The sequence below is a fragment of the Tamandua tetradactyla genome, chromosome 7, assembly GCF_023851605.1.
Source record: "Tamandua tetradactyla isolate mTamTet1 chromosome 7, mTamTet1.pri, whole genome shotgun sequence".
NCBI classification, from domain to species: domain Eukaryota; kingdom Metazoa; phylum Chordata; class Mammalia; order Pilosa; family Myrmecophagidae; genus Tamandua; species Tamandua tetradactyla.
Window position 1 is genome coordinate 165,796,627 of NC_135333.1, and position 26,689 is coordinate 165,823,315.

The window sequence follows — 26,689 nt, forward strand, 5'->3', positions numbered from 1 at the left end:
GACTTGTTTAAGATAAATGAGCCCCTGATTGTCGTACAAGAAGCCAGTTGATAGGGCATGTTTTCTTCCATAGTCTTTTGTGTTGTTGAATTAATTCATTCAGATGCTTCATTTCATATTGCAAAATTGCTTGTTTCTAGGTGTATCATGTAAAATACAGTCTTCATTATTGAGTAGGTCATATGAAAGATCAAGGTGGACACTCTGATTTATAAAAAATGTTATGCTTGTGTTGACAACTCTTTATCAAACTACAGCACCATTAAGAAATCTGTGCTTATTTGTATATGTCCAGAAACAACAGCCATGGCTATTGAAAAGATTGGTTTTCTTCAATACCCATCCATCCAAAGCTACTGCTTGTTGAAACAGTCAGCTCAGTGATTAATTGATGGGCCCTTGGGTTGCTTCCATCTTTTGGCAATTGTGAATAATGCTGCTATGAACATTAGTGTGAAAATATATGTTCAAGTCTCCACTTTCAGTTCTCTGGGATATGTACCTAGAAGTAGGATTGCTATGTCATGTGGTAATTCTATACTTAACTTTCTGAGGAATTGCCAAAATGTCTTCCACAGTTGCTGCACCATTTTACATTTCTACCAGCAATGAATGAGTGTTTCTATTTCTCCATGTCCTCCCCAACACTTAATTTTCTGGGTTTTTTTTTATTAGTCAGCATTCTCATGGGTGTGAATGGTATCTCACTGTGGTTTTGATTCGTATTTTCCTAATGACTATTAATGTATAGTATTTTTTCATGTACTTATTAAACATCTGCAAATCATCTTTGGGCAAATGTCTATTTGAATCTGTTGTATATTTTTAAATTGGATTATCTTTTGCTATTGAGTTGAAAGAGTTCTTTATATACTCTGGATATGAAACCCATATCAGATATATGATCTGCAAATACTTTCTTGAATTCCATGGATTTTCTTTTCACTTTGTTTATAGTGTTCTTTGATGCACAAAAGATTTTAATTTTGATAAAGTCCAATTTATCTATTTTTTCTTTTGTTGCTTTTGCTTTGGGTGTCATAGTTAAGAAATTATTGCCTAATTCCAGGTCATGAAGATTTATACCTATGTATTCTTCTAAAAATTTTCTACTTTTAGCTCTTAACATTAAGGTCCTTGATCCATTTTTAGTTAGTTTTGTGCATAGTATGAAGGTAAGGGTCCAAATACATTTTTTTGCATGTGGATATCCAGTTGTCCCAGGAATATTTGTTGAAAAGCCTATTATTTCCCCATTGAAAAGTCTTGGCACCTTTGTTGAAAACCAGTTGACTATAAATGTGAGGATTTATAGATGGATTCTCAATTCAATTGATTTATATGTCAGTTCACACAGTCTTGATTACTACAGCTTTGTAGTAATGATTGAAATCAGAAAGTGCGAGTCCTACATCTTCTTTTTCAAGATTGTTTTGGCTATATGAGAGCCCTTATATTTCCATATGAATTTTAGTTCGAGCTTGTCCATCTCTGCAGAAATGTAGGATTTTTGATAAGGACCACATTAAATCAATTTGGGGAGTAATGTCATCTTATCCATATTAAGTCTTCCAGTCCTTAAACACAAAGTGCTTTGCCCTTTTTTAGGTCTTAAATTTCTTTCAACAATGTTTCATAGTTGGTTCAGTGTACAGGTCTTGCACTTAGTTAAGTGTATTCCTAAGTATTTCTTTTTGCCAGGGGTGTGAATAAAATTGTTTTCTTAATTTTGTTTTCAGATTGTTCATTATTGGTGTATGGAAATACAACTGATTTTTGGATATTGATCTTGTATCCTGCAATTTTGCTGAACTCTATTACTATCTCTAATAGGTGGATTCTTTAGATCATGTCATCTGCGAATATAGATAATTTTACTTCTTATTTTCCAATCTGGATGCCTATTTATTTCTTTTCTTGCCTAACTGCCTCAGCTAGACCTTCTAGTACAATGTTGAACAGCAGTGGTAAAAGTGGACATCCTTGTCTTGTTCCTGATCTTAAGAGGAAAGGTTACAGTGTTTCATTAGTATGATGTTACCAGTGGGCTTTTCATAGATGGTCTTTATAGGGTAAAAATATTGAAAATCTCAAAAATTTTGTCTGTCATCCTTGCTTAGGGGCCATGCTAATCTTCTCTACTAATTCTAAAATCATTCACTTTTAGTATATATAGTGTCATAGCAAGCACCCAGCCATGTTTTTAAAGGATTTTCACTAATGAACAAAGAATATTCAAAATACATGTTTCAACCTCTGCAAAAGTCAGTATCCCATTGTGTTAGATTTTTAATAACATTTATATCCAGATCAATTATTTATTTCAACTGAAAATTAGCTGATAAATTCAAGCCCATGGAAATGTATTTGACAAAGGTGTGTCATATCTGACCCTTCCCCCAAAAGCCAGGTTTTAGAAATTATTCCTTACCTCTCATTCAAAACAATTTTCCTAATTCTTAAATGCCATTCATATGAATGTTTCCTGTTAAACAGTGAACCTCAGGCTCCTGAGGGACTTAGTTTTATATTTCTGTAACAATGACAATGGAGAGAAACTTCTTGAAAGAAGGAGTAAGGAAAATATATTTTCAGTGCTACAAGTTCTAGTCAAATGACATCAAATAAATGTATAGTGAGTCTATTAGAACCTGCCTCTCATAGTTTCCACAGACACACAGAATAGTGAAGGGACAAAAAAGGACAAATGAACAAAAGAGCAGAACTGACATTCCAACCAAGTCATTCTTGGCTACAGAATATGTGCCAACCCTCTAAAGAAAGAGAGGGATCAGAACAAAACATACTTGCATAAAATATTTATAATTGTTTATATTTAACTTTGCTCTTCAGCTAATTTATTAAATTAGCTGCATTTATTTATTAATTAAAATACCCAGACTTTGAGAATCACTTATTCACTAGAGGATCTGTTATTAAGTCCTAGTAAAGAATATCAGTAGGCTATTGACTTTCAAATTTGGGTGAATGGTAGGATCATTTGGAAACCAGTCTGGTTATTGGTTATACTTGGTTGAGAGAAAGTATTTGTTATATTAACATAAGATATATGATAATTGAATTTGGGGATAATCATTGGTACTCCTGAATTCTTTCTCTTGGTCATGGTCAATCCCAAATAATGAATTTATAAATAGGTATAGAAATGACTGGGAGGAGATAGATTCTGCAACATCTGGAAAATGCATATGATGAAGACAGCAATCTGTATGAAACAATTAGAAGAAAGTGCATTCACTTCGAGAGCAAGGGTTTATTGTTGTTTGTTTGTTTTGAATATACTTATATGTCCACAGATACAGGCTTTAATAGAAATTCTCTAGCGCTTTCCCCTCCACATCTAATTTACATACATGCCCCTTCCCTTTCGTGCCCACAGCAGTTTTTGCCAACTACCATTATGGTACTTACATAACTTTAAGTTTCTATTTCTATCTGATTTAATAGTAATCTTAAGGGCATAGGTCAATTCTTATTCTTCTTTGTAAGTCCAACCTAGTACAATCTTTGACACATAGTAGGCACTCAATAAATGGTTTTTGGACTTAATTAAAGATAGATTTAAAATATTTATCATATTCAGACAATCAGTGGATGATAATGAAGAAGAAAGTGGAAACCTTTAAATGAACCCCAAATTAAAAGATTTATAGATTTTTGCTCCAATAAAATATTGTAGCCAAGAATATACTCTCCTCCTTTTTCTTTATTAGGAAAATATATTTGCTTCTTCCAATAGTTTGAAAAAAAAATAGTATATCAGTCATGGCTGAACCCAGCAATGATCTAGACAAAAATATTTCAAGAGTTTATTTCTATTAAAAAGCAAGATTAAGTTTCCATTGTATGAAGGTGTTAGAGGATGTGAAACAAACTCTTTTTTGAAAATCCAGCACAATAACCTAAGTAAAAAAGTACTATTTATTATATTGAGGGAGAGCAGATGTATTAAATCAATATTTATAAATTTGTTTTTCTGCTTTTTCATGTTCTACAATTTATGCAAAATGACTATTCTAAGATTGAAACGTTATAATAAATTATTTGTTATAGGATACCTTTGTGTTAGTAGCTCTTTGGTTTCTGAGTATTCCACTCAAACAGGTATTACTATGTATGATTACAATAATTTATTCCTAAAGAGTGAAATTTTAAACTTCATAATTATGAACTATTAAATATAAAATAAATATAAATACAATTTTATATTAAATATAAAAAAACAGAGAGCAGGTGTGCCAGAGACCCAGGTTCAATTCCCAGTGCCTGCCCATACAATAACAAAACAAACAAACAAACAAAAAAAAAAAAGAGCAGGATCTTGCTTTCCTAGATATGTTTTCAACAGTTCTAGCTCAATTCCCTGAGAAAACTGTTTCAGTTCCATTATAATCTGAAGAATCTGAGGAAATAATGTGCCATGGAATAGCTTCACAGATCTCATATGGCATAGGTCCTCTAACAACATCCCCATTGTAAAATGTTACGTAGCATAAAATTAATTTAGCAGCATGCATTAGTCACTTTATAAATGTTCTGGTTGCTGGATTAATTATAAAACCAAGTGATTCATGGTTGAATTTGTAAGGTTTTTATATTAAGGAAAAAAAGAATTGTTAAGCTTGGAATGGCGTTTTAAATTAAAATGCAATAATGGATGAAATAGATATCAATTCATATTATTATGAATAATAATAATTTTTCTCTTCAACTCAGAAAAGTACATTAAAAATGCTCCAAAATGTTTATGTCATTGATACCCTGAAAAATATTTCAAGAAAAACAATGGAAACATCAGAAATGATCTCATTTTGTGTTTTTACTTTGCCTCACTTTTCAGAAATTCAATAATTGAAAAGAAATACTGAAGATAATTTAGTTATTCTCTGAAGAAATGTGACTCTAGATGCAAAATATTTATATGGTTACATTTATTTACAAAGCCTGTCTGAGAGGACTTCCTTTCCTCAAGACCATATGCAAATATACCTTTAGTCTTTATCTTATTGCTTTGATAAGACCACAATAATCATCTGTGAAAACCTTAAGCAGTAACATTCTAATCTATGTGAAACTCCACTGGGATGTTCTGAGGTTCTTTTCCTAGCAGTCTGTGGACAAATGCAATTTAAGGAGAATAAATTTTGGAACTGATATATGGGGCTTTTAATCCCTGTTCTCAATAACCCTGGGCAAGTTCCTTAAAAACAAGACAGTTTTCTACCAATAAAATGAGGATAATACCAGTCCTATGTATTTATTTGAGTATTTAAAGGGAAAAGTTATGTATAGTCAATACAATCAATCAAGAGTAGTCATTATTAACATTATTGTAATAATTATCTGAAATGAAGCTCTTGTCTTTTAAATGCCATTGATTAATTCAGTCATACATTGGCCAAAGACTTTTCAAACCTATTATATGTTAGGCATTGTAAATGTCCCAGTAATTGCTTTCAATGAAGCAGACAATTTAGAGATAGGGAAAGCTGTAAATGAAATAATTACAATACAGTGAGGTAAATGTTTAATCAAGTACAGGGCACTGTGGGAAGCCTGAAGAGGGATTAGGGTTTGTTTAAAGGCTACTGATGACCTAATTGGCCAAATAGGCTGTATTTCCTTGCAACATCTGGAGCACAGGTATCTTCACTGCTCCTACTGCTGTGTAATGTCACCTCGTTAAGTTTCCTTTTTATTACAGATGAGAATTAAATTAAATACAAATCAGAATTAAAAGATAGCTATGCTACAATTATGATCTTTAGCCTCTATTGGGTATATGAAAACACTGTGATCCTGTGTTCTCTTTAATTTTGATGTCAACCAGTGTCTTAACTAGGAAACAATGGAATCAGTCCTCTTTGGAAATTCTGGGACCAGATGAGCCAGCTAAGTTACACATCTGGTAGTGGTACCCTTAGAGATGCAAAAATAAAAGGCAAAAGACGTTTCAGCAGTGAATATTCTTATGAATTCTAAAATAGTTTGTATTCTATATAAAATCTTTAATAATAGAACAAATACAATTATCAGGTGGTTATATTTCCATTTCTAGTATGTGAGCTTTATTAAAGATGAAAAATATAATCTCTTTTGTTTTTTGAAGCCATAATTATCTCCATGCTTTTTCTTTCTAGCTACAGAGCTAGACAGAAGAGTTAAGAGATATCAGAATGCCTTATTACTAAAAAATAATCCTAGTATGAGTAAATAAATATAGTCCTCACACATATACTTTTTTTTCCATGAAATTATTTATATTGCTAAGTTAGCATACAACTGAAGTCCCCATTATATCATTAAGGTTTTGAATGCCAAGATTAACAAACGTTGTTTTCCTCACTATTTGAGATGGTTGTTAAGTTTCTCTGTCTTCTGGAATTATTATAACATATATGTATGTGTGTGTAGTTTGTTATTATTTTAATCTTATGGATTTGGTCACTAAAATTCTCCATGCAAGGAAGAGTGAGGATTTAAATTACAGCTTATCTTCTATTGAATGTAGTTGTTTTAGAACAAATTGAAATACATTTCCAGCTCTTACAAAACTGGCAAGACACAAATGAAATACCATGGATATAGGAGACCTGGGGTTTAGAACCAGAAGTCAGATATCTGTTTGTAACCTCAGCTTATCTCTTTCCATATAGCTATATCCCCCCATTCTATCAGCAGTGAAACTTGAAGACCAGGCCTTCCAGACACAGAGATCTGACACCAGGTCCCCAACTACCCAGAGGATGGATACAAAGATGTAAAACTAAAAGAAAATAGTCAGGAGAACATCTGTACAGTGAGATATGCCTTGGATATCTGGGGGGGAGAGGGGGTGTACTTTATAGTAGGAAAAATGTCAGATATAAGTAATTCCTTCACAAATTTGTATGAACTAGCAGCTCAAAAACCTGTTGAAGAAATTCATTTTTATACCTTTACAATGCCCCAATTCTGAAAAAGCATGCTCATGAAAATTTGAAGGAACAATTCAATTGAAACTGAATTTCCCTTTTTTTTTTTTTGCTCTCCCATTGGCATACAGTTTACTTTTAGAAATACCAGCTCTGACACCAACATTTTAGCTTTCAGGTATTTTTATCCTTTAACCTCTTTGTAATAATCTAAGGCCTATAAATAAATATTTAAATGCTCTGGGGAGACCCTTGAAAGAAACCCCACAAAAAATCCTTTCATAAATGCAAAAATTATTTTGTAATGTCTCTAGTTCTGGAGACTTTTGGTTTCCTAATCAAAGAATGAAAAGAGTAATCTTAGGCAACTTTTACCATTAAATGAAAGTGTGCCTGACTGTCTTCAGAGAAAATAGGGCTTGGTTCTTTAGGAAGTTTGATAGTTAAAACGCTAAAAATTTCCAACCACGAACCTCTTAAACTGGATTTTCCTCTTAGTAGGCAATACAAGGTGGTGAATTAAGTATAATAATTTTATGGCATTTATAGTTATTGACTGCCCAGGAATTACTGGCAAAGCTATATCATACTAACACAGAAGCACTGAAATTAGATTAAAAACTTGAAATGGATTGAGAATAGTCTCACATTAACTGTATCAAATTGGCAGCCTTTATATCTTGCTCCAATATTTTCCCTCTTACACATTAATATTAGAAATACAATATTGCTCTCCCTTTGGCGATAGGATTGTCCATTCATTCACAGAGCCTAATGAAACAAATGAAATGACAGGTCGCTGATACCTTTCATCTGTAGCAAAAATGACTTAGGGCTATGGATGGAAGTAAAGAATGGTAGATATAGAAATCTCTCTTCCCAATCAAAAGTATGCATCCAAGACGATGCATACCCTCCAAACTTCTAAATTATTTACTTTGTAGGTTATCCAAATGCATTGCTTTCACTCTTTCTCTTTTCCTTCTTTTTGGGCCGTTCCACTGGAAGAAAGTCTCCATGCTAATTCCCTTGTTCCATATTAAAATGGAGATGACACATATAGGTGCCCTATGCTCCAATCCCTATCCCTCTAAGAAGAGTCTTTTAAATAAGAATTTCTTCTTGGGGGCCTGTTGGTGTGAAGGTGGGTACAGCAGTAAGAACTCCGAATGTGAGTCATTGCTCTATTACTATGACTTCAAGCAAATAAATTAATCTCTCTGACTTTTAGTTTCCTTTGTCTGCAGAATAGAAATGAAAATACTCATCTTCCAGGGTTGTAGTAAGGATCAAGTGAAAGTATGAACGTTAAAGGCTTCTATAAAATATAAAAATAGCTCACTTTAATTATGGGAATAGGCTCTGCTCTCATGTCCTCACTTCCCTCCTTGCCCAGTTTAGATTCTGTAATCCATCATGATAATCAATCTCTGGTGCCCTTCCTCACTGCCCTTGCCCTTCTCTTCTTTTTTTTTCCTTTCTTTTCACTGTTCTTAGCATAATCTTAACTCTGGTTAGATCCAATTCTTTAATAGTACAACAACAAAAAGAGAATGGGCTTTGGTATCAGTTTAAACTGAGACATTACCATGAATTCACTTTCAGGAAATCAGTTAACTTTTCCAAGCCCCAGTCCCTCAACCTTGAAAGAGAATGATGATGACATATCATCCAGTTGTTGTGAAGATTAAACACAATCATATTTTAAATATGACAGCATGAGACCTAGAGCACAGTAAGCATTCAAAAGGGATCATTGTTATTAGCAACATGTATAATCCATGATAATTATTTTTCTATGCCAAGAAGAACTAAAACTAATTTACGTTCCAAACACAAATATGTTTTCTGGTATAAAAATAATTAAAACTTCTGATTTAATAAATATTCTCATTTAATAACTTTACCAGTTGTTTATAAACTTTCTGTTCTTTTCCTCAACACCTCAAAAAGTCAAGAGCTTCTAATCATACTTTTCAGTACAGTACAGTAAAAAAAAATATTAGGACAGAAAGATGAAAATTGTGGTCTTAAATCTGTTCTGAATTTATACAAACATGACATATGGGAAATGCAAAAATAAACACATAAATGAATGTATTCCGGTACAGTTGGGGAAAAACCTTCGCAGTGAAATTATATGAATGATTCTAAAACTTGCATTACATAGCTCACCACACCCATTATATGACCCCACAATTCTCAGTGTTTACTCTTAGATTTAGAATACATCAGTCAAAATATTGACACTCTTTTATAATGGATTTCTGATTACAAAAGAAAAATCCACCTTGAACAACTGTATCTCAAAGCTCTTAAACACTTCTTTATGGTATTCTAAGGCCTCTGTTAGCCAATGGTTGATATTTTAGTAAAACAGTGACGTTTCCCCTGTTCCTTCTGACTATCATCCATCATCCAACAGCTGTAAAAATCACCAGCTGTTGGGAAAAAGAGAACAAAATCAGCTTCCTACAGCTGCAAAGAGAAAAAGCTTAAGACCTCATCTTATAATTACTGTGATCTCAAGAAGGCCAGAGTCAAAGTACAGTATTTCTGGTCACAAGACCTATAGTTTCATAAGCATATCAAACAGCCCACAACCTACGATTTATTATTGTCACAGCTGGGGAAGAAGTATATGTGGGAGAAGAAGAGGTGGCTGAAATAATATAAAATAATAATAACAATGTAAGTAGTGTCTACCATATCCCAGGCACTGGCTGCTATATTTTTTAATCCTCACATACACTATCTGAAGTAGATATTTTCCTCATTTTAGCAGGAAACTATCGTTCAGTAAGACTGAGTAACTTAGGAAATGCCGTCAGGAGTCAAAACAAGGTCTGTTTGACTCCAGTGTTAGGGTCTGAGTCACTGCACTGTCCTTCTAGCAAAATGAAAAGAGGAGGAAAAACTGAACTGGTGAGGGATAAATGGAAAGGATTTGGGAAGGAGGGGAAACAGAGAAGGTGGTGCTACTTTAAAGGCACTAAAGGAGCATTTTAAGTTAATGAGGCTGCAAACTTGAATCCAGTACTTGCTTCTTCCTACTATCTTCTCCCAAAGAAAGGGAACAAGCCTAAAATCCTTTAGAACTTAAAAAAGCAGTGCAAGCACCATTGCCCTTAAATTCCTTAATTCTCAAGAGCTATCACAAATTCTAGCACATGAAATCAGATTTCATTAATTAATTACTTGTCCTAACAACAGTGTTAAAAACAGATGGATTGGCATCTGTTTTTATGCACACTCAAACTTTAGTGTGCATCAATATCACCTGCAGGGCTTTTTTTTCATTGTCCTGAAAATATTTATTGTCATAACTTAATAACAAATGAAATGTTTAAATTAAGCTTGAAATTCACAAAGTTTCCAAAAATGTCAAAAAAAACAAGAAAAGTAGAGAGCAGAATTGGTAAAGAGAAAAGGAGATATTACTCTCTAGGACATATAAAAATGTTAGAGTTCATTTAAATATACAAAAAATTATACTTTAGCTATTATAACTAATGAAAAAATAAAGTACTAAAAATATGAGAAATAATGGAGAGTTACATGCAGGGAAGGAAAATAAGGAAAACATGAATAAGAATTTGCTGTAATGCATGACTATAAGATAGAAATTCTGATTTAACAGGTTATTATTAAAGGAACATATAATTTAGCAAAATAGCATTATAAAGTTGACATTATTTAATGTAGAAAATAATAACATATCTTAGAAACATCTCAGGTGAATATGGTGTCAGAGAGTAATTCTCCCCCAAATTTTAAGAATGGGTAGATAGGTGCTACTTAAAATATTCCTGGGAACAGGGGGTAAAAGCAATGGGCTTCCAGCTCTAGGAAAGAAAAACCATGTTTGGGATTTACCCAGGTCTTTTCAAAAAGAGTATATGAGATGGTTTTGTGTACTCCTTACCTAGATCCTTACAATCAAATATCTTATCTCTTGTCTATACATTGATGCACCCCCCCATTTATGGAACCTAAAACACCAAATCTGTCCAGTTGACTGTTATATTATCCATCTAAGGACACCTTAACCCACTTGTGATGCATTGCAAACATCTGTGTGGTGTGGATTCAATTTCCTCCTCGGAGTGAGGGAGTTACACAAGTGTTTTCCAAATATTTGAGAACCTTATTCACTCCAGCTACATTTGTCCAGGGTAGGAGAATCTTGGAGAGGGCAATATGAGCCTAATACCTTTCCTTTCTCATGGCTTCTATTAGGAGTTGCTCCTGAACAACATAGTTTTACCATTCTCCCTAATGCTGTCTCTTATGCTTAGGTGGTTCTTGAAGAACTACCGATATGTTCTGACTTTCTGCTTTTTGCAGGGCTTTTTAAACAGATTCCTGGGCTACACCTCCAGAGTTTCTGATTCAGGAGGTCAGAGGTAAAACCTGAGAATTTATATTTCTAGCAACTTTTCAAGTAGTGCTGATGCTATGGGGCCTTGAGACCACACTTTAAGAACCTCTGCTATAAAGAAAAACTGTGCTAAAGGAAACTAGATTTACACACATATACTCGAGACAAGCTGACCTGTAAACACTTAGGAGGCTATCTTTCATTCTGCAGGTGCAATTTAGGAATCCAATTTACAGCCACACATGTGGAAGAATGGTGTCACTGATACACAAATATGGGAGGACAATTGATTTTATGGCTGCATTCTTAATGAAGCAAAAGACTATATTTAAATGTGCAGTATGCTCAGCTAGGCAATCAAGGGAATAAAGAACATCACATTCAAAAGAGGCAGCTATTTCCGAATTTAGCAACAGCTTGTTACACTCCATGAAAAATATACATAAAAATAAAACACACAAACTTAGGGGTGGGGAAAATCTGAAACCAGAATCATTTATATTTCCAACCATATGTATTTGTTGGTCCAATTGCTATGGTTAAAAAAAAAAAAAAAAAGACAATAGAGACAGCTAGAAATCTAGTGGAAATGGATCCTTGGAAGCTAACATGGCCCTGGCCACTTAGCCTGTTTCTTACTGCTTGCCTGGCCCTAGCTCCAGGTTTGGCTTTAACCTGATTTAGACATCTGCTGCAGTTACAGCACTATGGGCTAGAGAAGTTTAAATCAATGTGAAAACTCGGTAGCAGCTGATGATACCATGAGCCATTGATTATACTTTGGATAATTATATGGTATGTGAATATATCTCAATAAAACTCCATTTTAAAAATCTGGGTATCAGGATGCCACAAAACTAGCATTATTTTTTAAAGGAAATTATTTCCAATTTTAAAGCAGCCCAAGATTAGTAAAGATATGAGGTTTCCATTCTATAGGTTCTTCTAGGATACAGACTTCTTTTCCTAACATCCTTTTGAAAGGGAAAAATACTTATTATATAATCTCCTTTCTTTGGTTATCCAGATCCTCTGTTACAGGTGGCTAATCTTCTTGCTGGCAGAATATTGTATAGAATAAGGCTCCTGCAAAAGTCTCTGATAACTTTGGGTAAACTTGTTAGTTTAGTGAACCTAATAGAAGCTTCTAGAATTTTCCCTTTAGTCTTAAAGAGTATTAGTAACTCTTTGGAATTTTTACATTTAGAGGTCTTACTTTAAAAATAAGAAAAGATTATGTATGTTTTAAATACATACTCATGAGATGTTTTATGAGGTCTTGAGATCTCTTGCAATTTGGTTTGGTCGATCAGAGCCATTCAGATGTCCCATGGGTAACATTCACTGCACAGATATTTATTGAGGGGCTGGCTCTGCCATGTGATGGTGGCCTCAAGGTTTGTGTTGGTCATTTTGCTCAGCCTCCACCCTAAAGTAGTCCTATAAGGCTTGGATTATAAGAGACAGTTGAGGAGGCACAAGCCTGCATGCTCTTTTTTCATCAATTTGCTTAAATACAATGGCAGAAATTTCTTCACACTTCACCTCACATAAACTTTCTAATTTACAGTTCAGTAGGCTGTCATGTCTCTAGAACTGGATTATTTTCTATTTGAATCATACATTAGCCCAATTAATTTATATAACAAATTATTTCATCCTTCATCTGAAGCAATATTAGTCCAAAGATACTTCAGTGCCTGGAGACTAGTAGGTTTTTGTTGAGTGAACGCTGCATTTTAATTTTATTTCTTCTTTGTTGTTGTTGTTCAGCTGTATTAGAGCAAAATATAAAATTAAACACTTGAAGTGCCCTCCTATTTGTGTATTCCTTGCCTAATCCTCAACCATAAACTCTGTATGCATCCCAATAAGATGCTTGCTGTCTGAGCATCTCTATATCTTTTTTGGAAGAAAGTGAGGTGAGGTGAAACAAACAACGACACTAATTTTTCATCATCTTCCTAATTCTCATGTTGATATCATGCAATCAAACACCTATTGAGTACCTGCTTCTGGCTCAGGTGATGCACTAAGCCCCAGGGATGCAAAGATTACATAGCCCCTGTCCTCTGGGAGGTCACAGCCTCCTGGGGGACTCAGACAAGTAAAAGTTCAGAGGAAAGAGGGTTTACCTCTGTCTTAGGGTGAAGAGGCGGCCAGGCCATTCTTCACAGAAGAGAATTACTATTCATTCTATTGGCCAGGCAGCAAAAGATACCAGGCACTAAACTGAGGTTCTTGTTTTTTTCACTTTAAAATCTATTTAACAATGGTCTCCATTTACTGTCAAAATTGGCTTCTGTGTGATAATGACACTAATATGATTATGTCACCATCTTACTACTGCTCACCTTACACTTTATATCTGAAGGCCATGGTACTAAAAACTGGCATGGGTGTTTTCACTGAACAAGGAATCTGGTTATCATAACTATTAAAATTCTAAAATTGAAGATTAAAAAACAAGTTAATAGGCTTGTTTATAGGACAGCTATGGAATAGGGGGAGTGGATCAGGAGCATAAGAAACAAGTAGCACTGTGTTAGACACATACCGACTCCAAAAGAACTTAGACTACAAATGCCCAAAGTAGAAGGTAACTTACAAGTTGTTTTTCTTAGGTGAGGCCTCATTTTTACATACCACATGAAATGTTCCTGGTGCCTTGATAGGCCTGAAACCATCAACAGGTACACACTGATCAGCATGGCCGTTACAGAAGCAGCTGCCCTTGACAATGAAATCATAGACTGCATAGTGTGTAAAATGTTGAGGCTTTGCATTCAGGTCGTTTCCCTGACAGGGACAAGGCTGTCGTTTTAGCAGCTGCACACGGAGGTTGGTGATCTTCAGCTGCTCCTGAACTTTGGCACTGTAAGGGTTCTCCACATCATATGGAGGTGACAAAGCTCTGAAAATAACCTATAAAGAAAAAAGAAAATGGCATGTGTGTATAGGACAGTGTGCAAGTACTAAACTGTTTACCCAATCAAGTCCTAGTTTGATTTATACCTTTTGCCACCTGGAAGTGATACAAGAGGTTTTTAGACCTTGAACATATGTGGGGAAGAGAAGCCTGTTTGGAAACAGAATTATAAATACAGTAACCAGCAGACACCTAAAAATTGAGATGAAGCCCCATGCAAAGATCTTGGCAAAAGGCATTCTGGGCAGAAGGTGCAGCAAGCTTATAGACCTTGAAGTAGAATCAAGCTCGACTTGTTCAGGGCTAACAACTAGCCAGTGTGCCTGGGACAGAGGTGGAGAGGAGAAGAAAACCAGCACATCACAGTTCACATGTAGAGCCCTTTGAAGGCAATGGAGAGCTACTCTAACTGCAGTGGAAGCCACTGGAAACCTTTAGGCAGACCAGTGGTATGATCTAATTGCATTTTTAAAAAAACATAACTCTCTCCTCTATGAGGAGAGTGGATCATAAAGGGTAAAGAATAGAAACAAGAAGATCAGTTAGGAAGCTACTGCAAATTCAAGATCCAGGAACTTTTATTTCTAAGTCAGGCTTGACCCTTTCAATAGATATGTTTGAAAGTCTAATTGATTATTAATTGGAGGCCACTATTACAACACATATTTTTCAGTTTTTCTATTCTAGAATGCCTTCCAAACTTATGGCACATTTTTGGAACATCCTACTGGTAGTAAATATACATCCTTTGAGAGTAGATCTGATTTCTGAAAATAGTCAAAAGTCACTTAAAACCAAGTGAGATTTGACTCTCAGACCATGCACCCCCTGCCAAAAAGTGAGAAAAATGGCCGATCAGGTTAGTCAACAGTACTTGCTGTCAATGCGAAGTATAATTGTTAAGTAATGAGGCTGTTTTTATAGTGTGTAGGTTATATATAGAGATTCTAAAGGCAATTAAAAACTTTAGCACTGAGGAGAAAAACCAGAGAGAAGAAGGTTCAGAAGAGATGGATTTGGGCTACTTGGAAAGCTTTTGGACATGTGGGTGTGAACGTATACATTATATAGAGGTTTTGAGATAGGCCTTGAGGTGGGCTGGCAAAAACTTCTCTAGTAGACATTTTACTTGCAGGAAGCAGCTTGTGGGAAAAGGAAAGAAATCATTGCCAGAGAAAGCCAAGGAATATAAAATAGGAATTCCAAAATATAACATGAAACAGCATTACAAGAAGCCCAACACTGAGTCATACTTTGGTATGCGTGTTTTCAAAAAGACAAAAACAGAGCAAAACCTCAAGCAGTCTCATTAATTAACATAGTAATAGACACAAAATGTTCTCCTGAAAAATTCTTAAGTATCTCTTGGCTTTTAAATATGTTTTAAAACTCTGTTGACAAAAAAACAAAAATATTTTAATAACCACGTAGTATAAAAAGAAAGTAATTGTCAAAAAGTAGAATTCCCATTTAGGGAGAATGTAACTGTGCTGGTTTGAATCTGTTACGTACCTCAGAAAGGCCAAGTTCTTTAATCCATGTTCAATATTGCTGGGAGGATCTTTTTATTGTTTCCATGGAGATGTGACCCACCCAATTATGGGTAGTAACTTTTGATTAGATGGTTTCCATGGAGATGTGTCTCCACCCATTCAAGGTGGGGTTGCTTACTGGAGCCTTTAAGAGGGAATCATTTTGGAAAAAGCTTTAGAGCCACCAGAACAGACAGAGCCAATAGAATGGCCAGAGCCCCAGGAAGCCACTGAAGAAGCCTGAACAGAAAGCTAGCAGATGTTGCCATGTGCCTTTCCAGTTGACAGAGAAACCCTGAATATCATTGGCCTTCTTCAGTCAAGATATCTTTCCCTGGATGTCTTAATTTGGACATTTTTATAACCTTGCCTTAATTTGGACATTTTCACGGCCTTATACCTGTAAACTTGCAACTTAATAAATTCCTCTTTTAAAAAGCCATTCCAGTTCTGATATATTGTATTCCAGCAGCTTGCAAACTAGAACAGTATCTAAAAGTAACTTTTGGATGAGCCTAGTCCTGGCACCATGGGATGGACAAAGCCTTTCTGACCAAAATGGGGAAAAGAATTACAACAAAATAAGGTATCAGAGGCTAAGAGAGTTCAAATAGAGTTGAGAGGCTATACTGGAGGCTACTCTTATGCAAGTTTCAGCTAGATATACTATTTGCCTTGGTTTGCCAAACCCCAGCCAAAACCATTCCTTCCAACCTTAAAGAACACCTAGGGCTCTGAGATTCTACAAACGTTCCAGGCACTATGATTACTTTACAGAAACCTACAACCTTCAGATGGGTTCCTAGACCAGATAAGTTCTGAAACCCAGAGGGGCCAGCCTCTCCAGAACATAAACTAGTTCCATCCCCCATCCCATATTATTGACAGCCTTTTCCAACATGAAAAAGTTAGAATGGGTATAGCCCAAATAACCTTAAAGATCGGGAGAAAGATCAAAGGAGAAGGTGGAGTTATAGCAGAGAAGAAAGGATTTAACAAATGAGTATGACTGATGAGTCATTATATTGACATTTCTGTTAATCTCCAGTGTTGTGGAGCAGCTAGAAGGAAAAACCCAGAATTATGGAACTGTAAGCCATATCAAACTCTGAAATCTGTTCTATAACTACTTGATACAATGCACTTTGAAATTTATTGCTTTTTTTGTATGTATATTTCACAATAAATAAATAAATAAAGGTAACTGTCCAGAAATAGAACTTCTTTAATGAATACTGTGGATATAAAATGTTCATTTTAGGAATCAATTTTACACTTCAAAAGTATGAAAAGGCAGGAATTAACTGTGTAGGATCACATCTCCAGGTACACTGGCACAGATCTGTTCTCAATGAAATATAATCTTGGGGTTAAGGGGAGTGATAATTCAGCGGACACTTGGTCTCCTACACTCTATTCTCCATTCAGCAGCCAGATTGATTTTCTATAAATGGAAGTGGAACCCGGCCACTGCATATACTCACTTCCACCCAAGGAATTTCCATTTTTCTCAGAATAAAATACGTCTTATAGGGACTTTTTGTTCTTAATATTTATTACCACCTTCCTCAGTATATCTGTAGTTGTTTATTGCTTTACTGTCTTCCCAATCTAGAATGTAAACTCCATGAGGGTAGAGACTTTGTTTCAGTAACTGCTGTTTCCCCAGCACCCAAAGCAGTACCTGGACATAGTAGGTGTTCAGTAGATTCTTGGTGAATAAATGGACTAATTATATCATTGTTCTTGGCATCCATACAATAAGTGAGATTTTTTTTTTTACAATGAAGTCCTCTTTAAATTTCAAATAACTTCCATACATAGAGTCCTAAACAGATTCACATACTAAAAGTATAAGAGCTTCTATCATAACAATAATATAGTATAAGAGCTTCTATCATAACAATAATAGGGAAAAAAACTGAATAATTAACCTGGTTTTGAACTTGAAAAACTTAGAAAAATTTTCATCTTAAAAATCAAACAATATTCTGACCAAATCATCCACATGTAAAATGGTGAGAAACAACATATTATGGAATAACATTTTTCAAAAATAATGTCATATATTTGAGAGTCATTGTAGAAGTAATGTCTTTTTCTTTTAACAACAGCCTAAATTAGAACATGATTTTATATTTTGTATCATCAAAAAACCACATTTAATTCATCGTGAGCTTTCTGTGGAACTTCTTTTCAATATGAATCACAAATACTGACATTTCTGTTCCGCATTCCTGAAGAACTTTTGCTCTAAATTCAATAAATGATGTGGCTACTTCCTATTTTATCAACTACAATAATGCAAGGACATGGGAAAGTGCTAACTAAATAGGTATTCCAGTGAAAAGTCTATGGTGTCCTTCTCTATGCTGCCTGCCCACCCTTCCTTTTCCTGAACATTGGTGGCCACTGTTTGCTCTCTCTGTTCCTGTCTTGACATTTACCCTTGGCCTCCTCCCCACCCCACCCGTCCCTCACATTGAGAACTGTTCAGCACATGCGAGGCCAGGGGAAGATCTGTCAAGGTTTGTAGGCATTTAGAAGCTCTTTTACTTCCTGAACCCAGCCTGTGGTGCTGAATGGTGGCTCTGTGCTGCGTGTGCATGACACCACAGTTGGCACGCGGGCATCAGCGGGGAGGGACATCATGACCTCCGGGGCTGCATGCTGGAAAGGAGACAGCCCAGTACTACAGACACAAAAGAGAACGGGAATTTAAACCATGAAATCTTTTCTCTAGAAAAGAGACGCCCTAATCTGATACCCTGGGAAATGGATCTACCCCGCATCAGGAAACAAAGCGCGCGCCAATCCAGATGCTTCAAACTCCTGGCAGGTCGCCCTTTGGGTCCCACCCAGTTTTTCTTCCAACTTCCTCAGAAGAAGCCTGCATGGTACGACTGAAATGAACTAAGAAAAGGTACAGAAGCCTTCCATAGACTCTAAGCCTTTTATATTCTTGTCCCTATAAGGAACAGGATGTATTATAGGCCTATCACTGTTTCTCTGTCTATGATTGAATACACATATTCATATGACTGAATATACACTCCGAACAAGATATATTTAAAAAGCCAGAGGGCGACTAGGGTCAAGCTTACTTCAATATTTCCAGCTTGTTAGTGCTATTGACCAGGATTTAGTGACCTTATTTTTCAAATTTAAAAAGTTAATTATTTTTTGGTGATAAAAATATGCTCATTACAAAAAAAATGTCATTCAAAATGTAGAAGACAATAAGTACCTACAAGGTGATCGACCCCAAAGATAAGCAGGGATACCAACTCAGTATCTTTCATCAAGATATCTGTATGCATACCACACATACAGAGTATAATGTAAACAGCTTTGTTTCAACTTAACAATACCTTGTGAGTATGTTCCCAAGGCAATAAATATACCTCTTCACCAGTGGTTCTCAAAGTGTGGCGTCTGGACCAATAGCGTCAAATATCAACCTGGGAACTTGTCAGAACTACAAACTCTTGGGCCCTTCTGGTCAGAAACTCTGGAGCGCAACAGTCTATGGTTCAGCAGGCCCACCAGGTGATTTTGATGCAAAATAAAGTTGAGAAACACTGCTAACTACTTTTAAAAGCCTGCCTGGAATTCCATTATGCAGGTAACATAATTTATTTCACCAGGCTACTATTGTTAGGCATCCAGGTTTTCTCCAACGTTTCAGCACTACAACAATCTTGTAGCTAAAACTTCGGGGACATTTCTGATTATTTCCTGAGGACATATTTCTAAATGTGAAATCAGTGAGTCAAAGGAAATGTATAACTTTTAAAATACCGGAACTTCTGAATGAATCCTGGACCCTTTCCGACCTAATCTTCGGAATTTTCCCATTGCTCTGGGCTTGCCATTCCAAGCCTGGATCCTCCAACTGTGCCTGAGGACCTGGATTCCTGGCTCAGCATCTACCATGTCTTATAGCCCAATGTCAAAAAGATACCCTTAAAAAATTCAAAACAGGTGAAAATCACCCATCTCTTCTTTCTTTTCTAGAATACTCACAAAAAGCTCTCAACAATACTGGAATTAGTAGATACAGCATTCCACATGTCTTATTTATGCTCTGACATAAAAATTTAAACAGAAAATCAACGCAGTGTGAACAGAACATTGGTCTATCTACATATTTCCATATCTAGAATTTTATTGCCTATGTTGAATCATAATAACTCAAGAAATGTAGTTATCACAGAAAAAAAACATTTATTTTAAAATGCTTGTTTGAGGACTATTTCAGGTCCAAATTGATTACCCACCCTGTGGACTCCTGTTCTAGTTTGCAAGTTGCCAGAATGCGATATACCAGAACCGAAATGGCTTTTAAAAAAGAGAATTTATCAAGTTGCAAGTTTACAGTTCTAAGGCCATGAAAATGTCCCGATTAAGTGTCCAAATTAAGGCATCCAGGGAAAGATACCTTGACTCAAGAAAGCCAATGGGTCCAGAACACCTCTGTCAGCTGTAAAGGCACATGGCAACATCTGCTAGCTTTCTCTCCCAGCTTCTAGTTTCATGAAGCTCCCCTGGGAGCATTTTCCTTCTACATCGCCAATGCTCTCTGGCTGTGTGGACTCTGCCTGTTTTGGTGGCTCTAAAGCTTTTTCCAAAATGTTCCCTCTTAAAGGGCCCCAGTAAGCAACCTCACCTTGAATGGATGGAGACACATCTCCATGGAAATCATCTAATCAAAAGTTACCACCCACAATTGGGTGGGTCATATCTCCATGGAAACAATAAAAAAGATTCCATCCAGAAATACTGAATGATGGCTTTTCTGGAGTACATAATAGCTTCAAACTAGCACACTCCATTGGCGCTGGTACTTATATCCCCATCATAGCACTTTTACACTACTATAACATATTGCCTATTTACTTGTGTGTATCCCACATTAGACTCAGTATTCAGAGGACAGGAATCTTGTCTACCTGGTTAACAGCTGTGTCTCCTAGCATTTCCCACAGTCTCTGGTGCATTGTAGAATTTCATAGTTACTGGTGAATGAATAAGTGAATGAATGAACTATTTCTACAAATACCATTTTAAAAAGGAGAAGCCAAGCAATGAATTGAAATTAGAAGAATAAAGAAAGCTAGATGCCCTAATCCTAAGTTTGGCACTCTTGATAAGAGTACATGCTGATGCAAAATTATGTTATACATTTTAAAAAGGCTTAATAGATTCCTTCTTTTCAGTACCATTCAAGATCTTTCATATTCTTTGCGAGAAAGATCATGCAGACATGAGAAAGTAGCCAAATAAATATAAATTTCAGCTCTTTTCCACAGTATCTGGTTTTCTTATTTACTAAAAGTGGAAGCTCCAGGGTCACAACCACACTTGTCTTTAATGGTTTTTAAAAACCTCAGACATCTTCAAGGTTTCAAAGAAGTAGCTTTTGGTGTCAAAGATTTTTCCTATTGTTTTTCTGTTTGTCTATTTGATTGATTTCTGCTTTTATTTTTACTTATTTCTTTTCTTCTGCTAACCTTGGCTTTACTTTGCCTTTATTTTTCTAATTTCTTAAAATGGAGCTTTACATTATTGATTTGACAGCTTTATTCATTTTTCCTAAGTACCTCTTTAGGTGCATACCACAAAATTTGGCATTTGTACTTTATTTTCATTTAGTTCAAAATATTTTCATACTCTTCTTTTATTTCTTCTTTGACCCATAGGTTATTTAAAAATGTGATAAATCCAAATATTTGGGGATTTCCCAGGTACTTTCTTGTTATTTCTAATTTAATTCCATTATGATCAGAGACCATACTTTGTATGATTTGATTCTTTTACATTTATCAAAACTTTTTTATGACCTAGTTAATAAATGTCTATTATGGTAATGGTTCCTTGTGCACTTGAAAAGATTGTGTATCTATGGTTGTTGGTGGAGTGCTCTTTAAGTGTTAATTGGATCAATTTAGTTGACAGGGTTGTTCAAGTCTTCTGTAACTTTTCTGACTTACTTCTACTTGTTCTATCAATTACATGTAGAGAGAGGCATTGAAACTTTCAACCATATCATTTTATCTGTTTCTCCTTGTAGTTATATCAAGTTTTGCTTCATGATTTTGAAGTCCTCTCATTAGATGCATAAAAATGTACTTTGTCTGATAGTACTGTAGGTCCTCAAACTTTTTGATTAGTGTCTGCATGATATATCTTTTCCTATCCTTTTACTTTTAACCTACTATGTTTAAAGCAGAGTTGGTCTTTTTTTAATCCAATCTGGAAGTATATGCCTTTTAATCGGAGTGTCTAGACCATTTATATTTAATGTGATTGTTGATGTGATTGTATTTAAATCTAGTATTTTGCTGGCTTTTTTTTTCTATTCTGCTCCCTTTTTCTTTTTTTTTCTCCTGGATTCATTTGGATTAATTGAATTGTTTTTAGGATCCCATTTTTATCTCCCTTGTTTGGTTTATTAGTTGTAACTTTTTTTAAATAAAGGTTACTTTAACTTAGCACAGTCTACTTTCAAATGATATTTATTACTTCAAAAATAACACAAGAAATTTACAGAAATATACTCCCATTTCTCTGCTCTCAACCTTTGTGCTATCATTATCATACACCTTAATTTTATATATATTATGGATTCCACAACATATTGTTAATATTTTGCTTTAAAAAAATCAATTATCCTTTAAAGACATTTCTCAAGTAAAAAAATGTATTTTATATTTATCTACATATTTTTCCTTTCTGTTTCTTCTTTCCTTTGTATAGATGCAGAATTCCATCTAGTCTCATTTTCTGATTTCATTTAATATTTCCTATAATGCAGGTCTGCTGATGATGAAATTACTGAAGGCTTTTCTATGTCTGAAAAAGTCTTTATCTTCATTTTTCAAAGATATTTTTGGTGAGTATAGAATTCTAGGTTGACAGTTCTTTTTTTTCCATACTTTAAAAATCTTGCCCTGCTGTCTTTTGGCTTGCATTATTTCTGACAAAAAGTCTATTGTAATTCTTATATTTGTTCCTCTTATGTAATTTGCTACTTTTCCTCTGAATGTTCTTAAGATTTTCTCTGTATCATTGGTTTTAAGCAATTTAATTATGATTTGCCTTAGTGTAGTATTCTTGTTTCTTGTGTTAAAGTTTGTTGCACTTTTTGGACCTGTGGATTTATAATCAAATCTGGAAAGTTTTTAGCCCAATTTTATTTCTTAATATTTTTTTCTGTTCCTTTTCTCTCCTCTTCCTGGACTCCAGTTATACATAAACTAGATTTCTTGAAGTTGTCCTACAGCTCACTGATGCTCTATCATTTCTTTTTTTGTCTTTTATCTCCCAGTGTTTCATAATGATCATTTCTATGTGTTGTACTTCACTAATCTTTTCTCTGCAATGTTGAATCTACATTTTTCATATCAGACTTCTTATTTTTCAACCATGGATGTTCAATTTGTTTTCCCCCCTATAATTTCTATGCCTCTGCTTAACATATTCAATCTTCTGTATTTTTGAATATAGGAAATACATCTTTAATAATGTTTTAATGTCCTTGACTGCTAATTATATAATTTGCATCATTTTTGGGTCTTTTGCTACTGATTTATTTTTTCTCTTCACTATTGATTGTATTTTCTTGCTTCTTTGCACGTCTTGATTTGGTTCCAGACATTGTGAGTTTTATCTCATTGGCTGCTGGATGTATATATATATATATATTTTAATATTTTTATTGAGAAATCTTCACACACATACATTCCATACATGATGTACAATCAGTGGCTCACAATATCATCACATAGTTTATGTATTCATCAGTGGCTCACAATATCATCACATAGTTTATGTATTCATCACCATGATCATTTATTAGGATATTTTCATCACTCCAGAAAAAGAAATAAAAAGAAAAAAGAAAGAAATTCATACATACCATATCCCTTACCACTCCTTCTTATTGACCACTAGTATTTCCATCTACCCAATTTATTTTACCCTTTGTCCCCATTATTTATTTATTTTTATCCATAATTTTTTGCTCATCTGTCCATACCCTGGATAAAAGAAGCATCAGACACAAGGTTTTCACAATCACAGTCATATTGTAAAAGTTATATTTTATACAATTGTCTTCAAGAATCAAGGCTACTGGAACACAGAGCAACAGTTTCAGGGTCTTTCCTTCAGCCACTCTGGTACATCATAAACTAAGAAGGGATATCTGTATGACGCATAAGAATTATATAACCCAGGATAACCTCTCGACTGTTTGAAATTTCTCAGCCACTGAAACTTCATTTTGTCTCATTTCTCTCTTCCCCATTTTGGTCAAGAAGGCTTTCTCAACCCCTTGATGCCAGGTCCCGCTCATCCTGGGATTTCTGTCCCACATTGCCAAGGAGATTTATACCCCTGGGAGTCATGTCCCATGTAGGAAAGAGGGTAGTAAATTCACCTGCCAAGCTGACTTAGGGAGAGAGGCCACATCTGAGCAACAAAAGTTCTCTGGGAGTGACTCCTAGGCATAATTTTAAGTAGGCTTAGCCTGTTCTTTCAGGAATAAGTTTCATAGGGGCAAACCCCAAGATCGAGGGCTCAGCCTATTGATTTGGTTGTTCCCATTGCTTGCGAGAGTATCAGAAATTCTCCAAATGGGGAGGTTGAATATTTCCTCCCTTTTCCCCAGTCCCCCAAGGAGACTTTGCAAATACTTCTTTATTCACTACCCAAATTACTCTGGGATATATTGGAGCATCACACTAACCTGGGCAAAATCTCATGCCTTATTCAAGATTTCATGTATATATGGTGTTCAACTAAAGTGACCATAAAAGTTAAATTAGGGAATGCACTACCCAAAATATAAATTTTGGATGCTGGATATTTTTGAATGCCTATTACTATTTGTGGTAGTTAAATTCAGTTGTCAACTTGGCCAGGTGAAGTCACTTAGCTCTGTTGTTGTGGACATGAGCCAATGGTACATGAACCTTATCTGCAGATTACATCTGCAGTCAGCTAGGAGGCATGCCTGCTGCAATGAATGACATTTGACTTAATTGGCTGGTGCTTAAATGAGAGAGAGCAGAGTAGCACAGCCCAAGCACCTCGGCATACCTCAGCACTCGCAACTCAGCCCAGGCCTTTGGAGATGCAGAAAGGAATCACCCCAGGGAAAGTTGTTGGAACCCAGAGGCCTGGAGAGAAGGCCAGCAGAGATTACCCTGAGCCTTGCCACATAAGAAAGAACCTCAGATGAAAGTTAGCTGCCTTTCTTCTGAAGAACAAATGAAATAAATCCCCTTTTATTAAAAGCCAATCTGTCTCTGGTGTGTTGCATTCCAGCAGCTCACAAACTAGAACACTATTCTTGAGCTTTTTCCTGATATGCAGTTGATTGGAATAGCTCTCTTTTGAGAGCTGCCTTTATAAAGTATTAGGTAAGTTTTGTTAGTATAAGAGTAATGTTCCTCTCTACTGAGCAATACCGTTCAAATTATTCTACTTGATACCCCTATAATTATGAGGTTTTCCACTGTGGCTGACAATTCTTAGCCCCATGTGATCTCTGATTCCCTTCACTCATTTTGGGTGGTCCTTTTGCTGGCCTTGGGTAATTTTTTACACATGTGTGTTGATCAGTATACAGCTGAAGACTTGTGGGGGACCATTTGCAGATCTCTGGAACTCTCTCTCAAGACAAGTCTCTCCTCTCTGGTCCTTTGCCCTGCAAACTTAGCCACCTTGACCTTCCCAAACTCTCAGCAACTTAATTCACTAAGTCCAAAAAGCTTCACCTTGGTTCCTTTTCCCTGCACTGTAGCCTGGAAAATCTCTAGGCCATAAGCTGGGGCAATCATAGGGCTTACCTTATTCGCTGTCCCTCTCTCAGGGATCACTGTCTTCTTCCTATGTCCAATACCTGAAAACTGTTCTTTCATATATTTGGTCCAGTGTTTTAATTGTTTTGAGCAAAAGGGTAAATTTGGTGCTTTTTATTCCATCTAAGATAAAAGCTGAACTTTAGACACCCTAGGCAGATTAACTTTTAAAAAATACAATTCATAAAATTGCAATTGATTATGTCCTAATATATAAAGATACTATAAACATGACAAATTGAAAGTTTTATAATAAAGCTAGAAGTATGGATAAGAAAACATGAAAAACAGATCAGTTTTTAAATTGGGCATAACAAAATAAGAAATTTGAAAATGTAAGCATCTAGACTAATAAGTTTATTCAGTGATTATATGTTTTAATAATTTGTATCTTTCAATAGACATATAAACCCTCATTCAGACTTCATGAGTAATTTATGATAGTTATTATAATCTACTTCATATTGTGTTTTTTTATGTTTACTCTGATGCATTTTTATATCATCATCATTTAATACAGTGTCATAGAGATTCTTAATAATACTAATGGAATGAATGAGTCAATATGGAATCATGTCTTGACAGGTTTGTTTTAATTTTCTGATGTAAGAATAATAGTATGATTATAATAAAATTTTGTTTTTATAATATGCATTTTGTTCATAACAGGAAATACTAGGTACACAGTACCTCATAAATAAGCTTTACATTATACAGAGTATTTCAGTTTTATGCTAAACTTATACTATCACCAACACAACTAGTAAAATTTTACTGTATAGAAAAAATTGATTTAATGTTTATCGATATTAATCAATGCTAGACTATTTTTGAATGCCAAAATTGAATAACGTATGTGCTGGTTTGAAAGGAAGTATGCCCCCTAAGAAAAGCCATGCTTTAATATAAATCCCATTTCATAAAGGTAGAATCATCCCTATTCAATACTGTATATTTGAAACTGTAATGAGATCATCTCCCTGGTTGATGTGATTTAGTTAAGAATGGTAGTTAAACTGGATTAGGGGATGACATGTCTCCAC

The 26,689-nt window shown here is 35.1% G+C and overlaps 2 protein-coding genes and 1 non-coding gene across 9 annotated transcripts in view; 1 reads left to right on the forward strand and 2 right to left on the reverse strand.

Moving 5' to 3' along the window:
• Window positions 1-19,378, forward strand: part of LOC143642817 (uncharacterized) — a 231,358-nt gene extending 211,980 nt beyond the window's left edge. For 2 of the 3 annotated variants that reach the window (XR_013155895.1, XM_077111684.1), the window contains one exon: window positions 6,678-6,819. Coding sequence is in view for 1 of the 3 variants with exons in the window: in XM_077111684.1 (XP_076967799.1) it covers window positions 6,678-6,785 (108 nt within the window). In the remaining 2 variants the exon portion in view is untranslated. Of the gene's footprint in view, window positions 1-6,677; window positions 6,820-18,520 lie in introns of those variants that run through there. The other variant, XR_013155894.1, reaches the window with a different exon arrangement.
• Window positions 1-26,689, reverse strand: part of NTN4 (netrin 4) — a 115,870-nt gene that overhangs the window by 60,719 nt on the left and 28,462 nt on the right. For 4 of the 5 annotated variants that reach the window (XM_077111676.1, XM_077111675.1, XM_077111674.1 and 1 more), the window contains exon 3: window positions 13,963-14,241. The exons of the other annotated variant lie outside the window; for it this stretch is intronic. In XM_077111676.1, coding sequence (XP_076967791.1) covers window positions 13,963-14,241 — 279 coding nt within the window. The remainder of the gene's footprint in view (window positions 1-13,962; window positions 14,242-26,689) is intronic. 5 annotated transcript variants of the gene reach the window in all.
• On the reverse strand, window positions 2,075-2,177 carry LOC143643030 (U6 spliceosomal RNA). Its single transcript, XR_013156076.1, has one exon. It is a non-coding gene; the product is annotated as a U6 spliceosomal RNA (small nuclear RNA).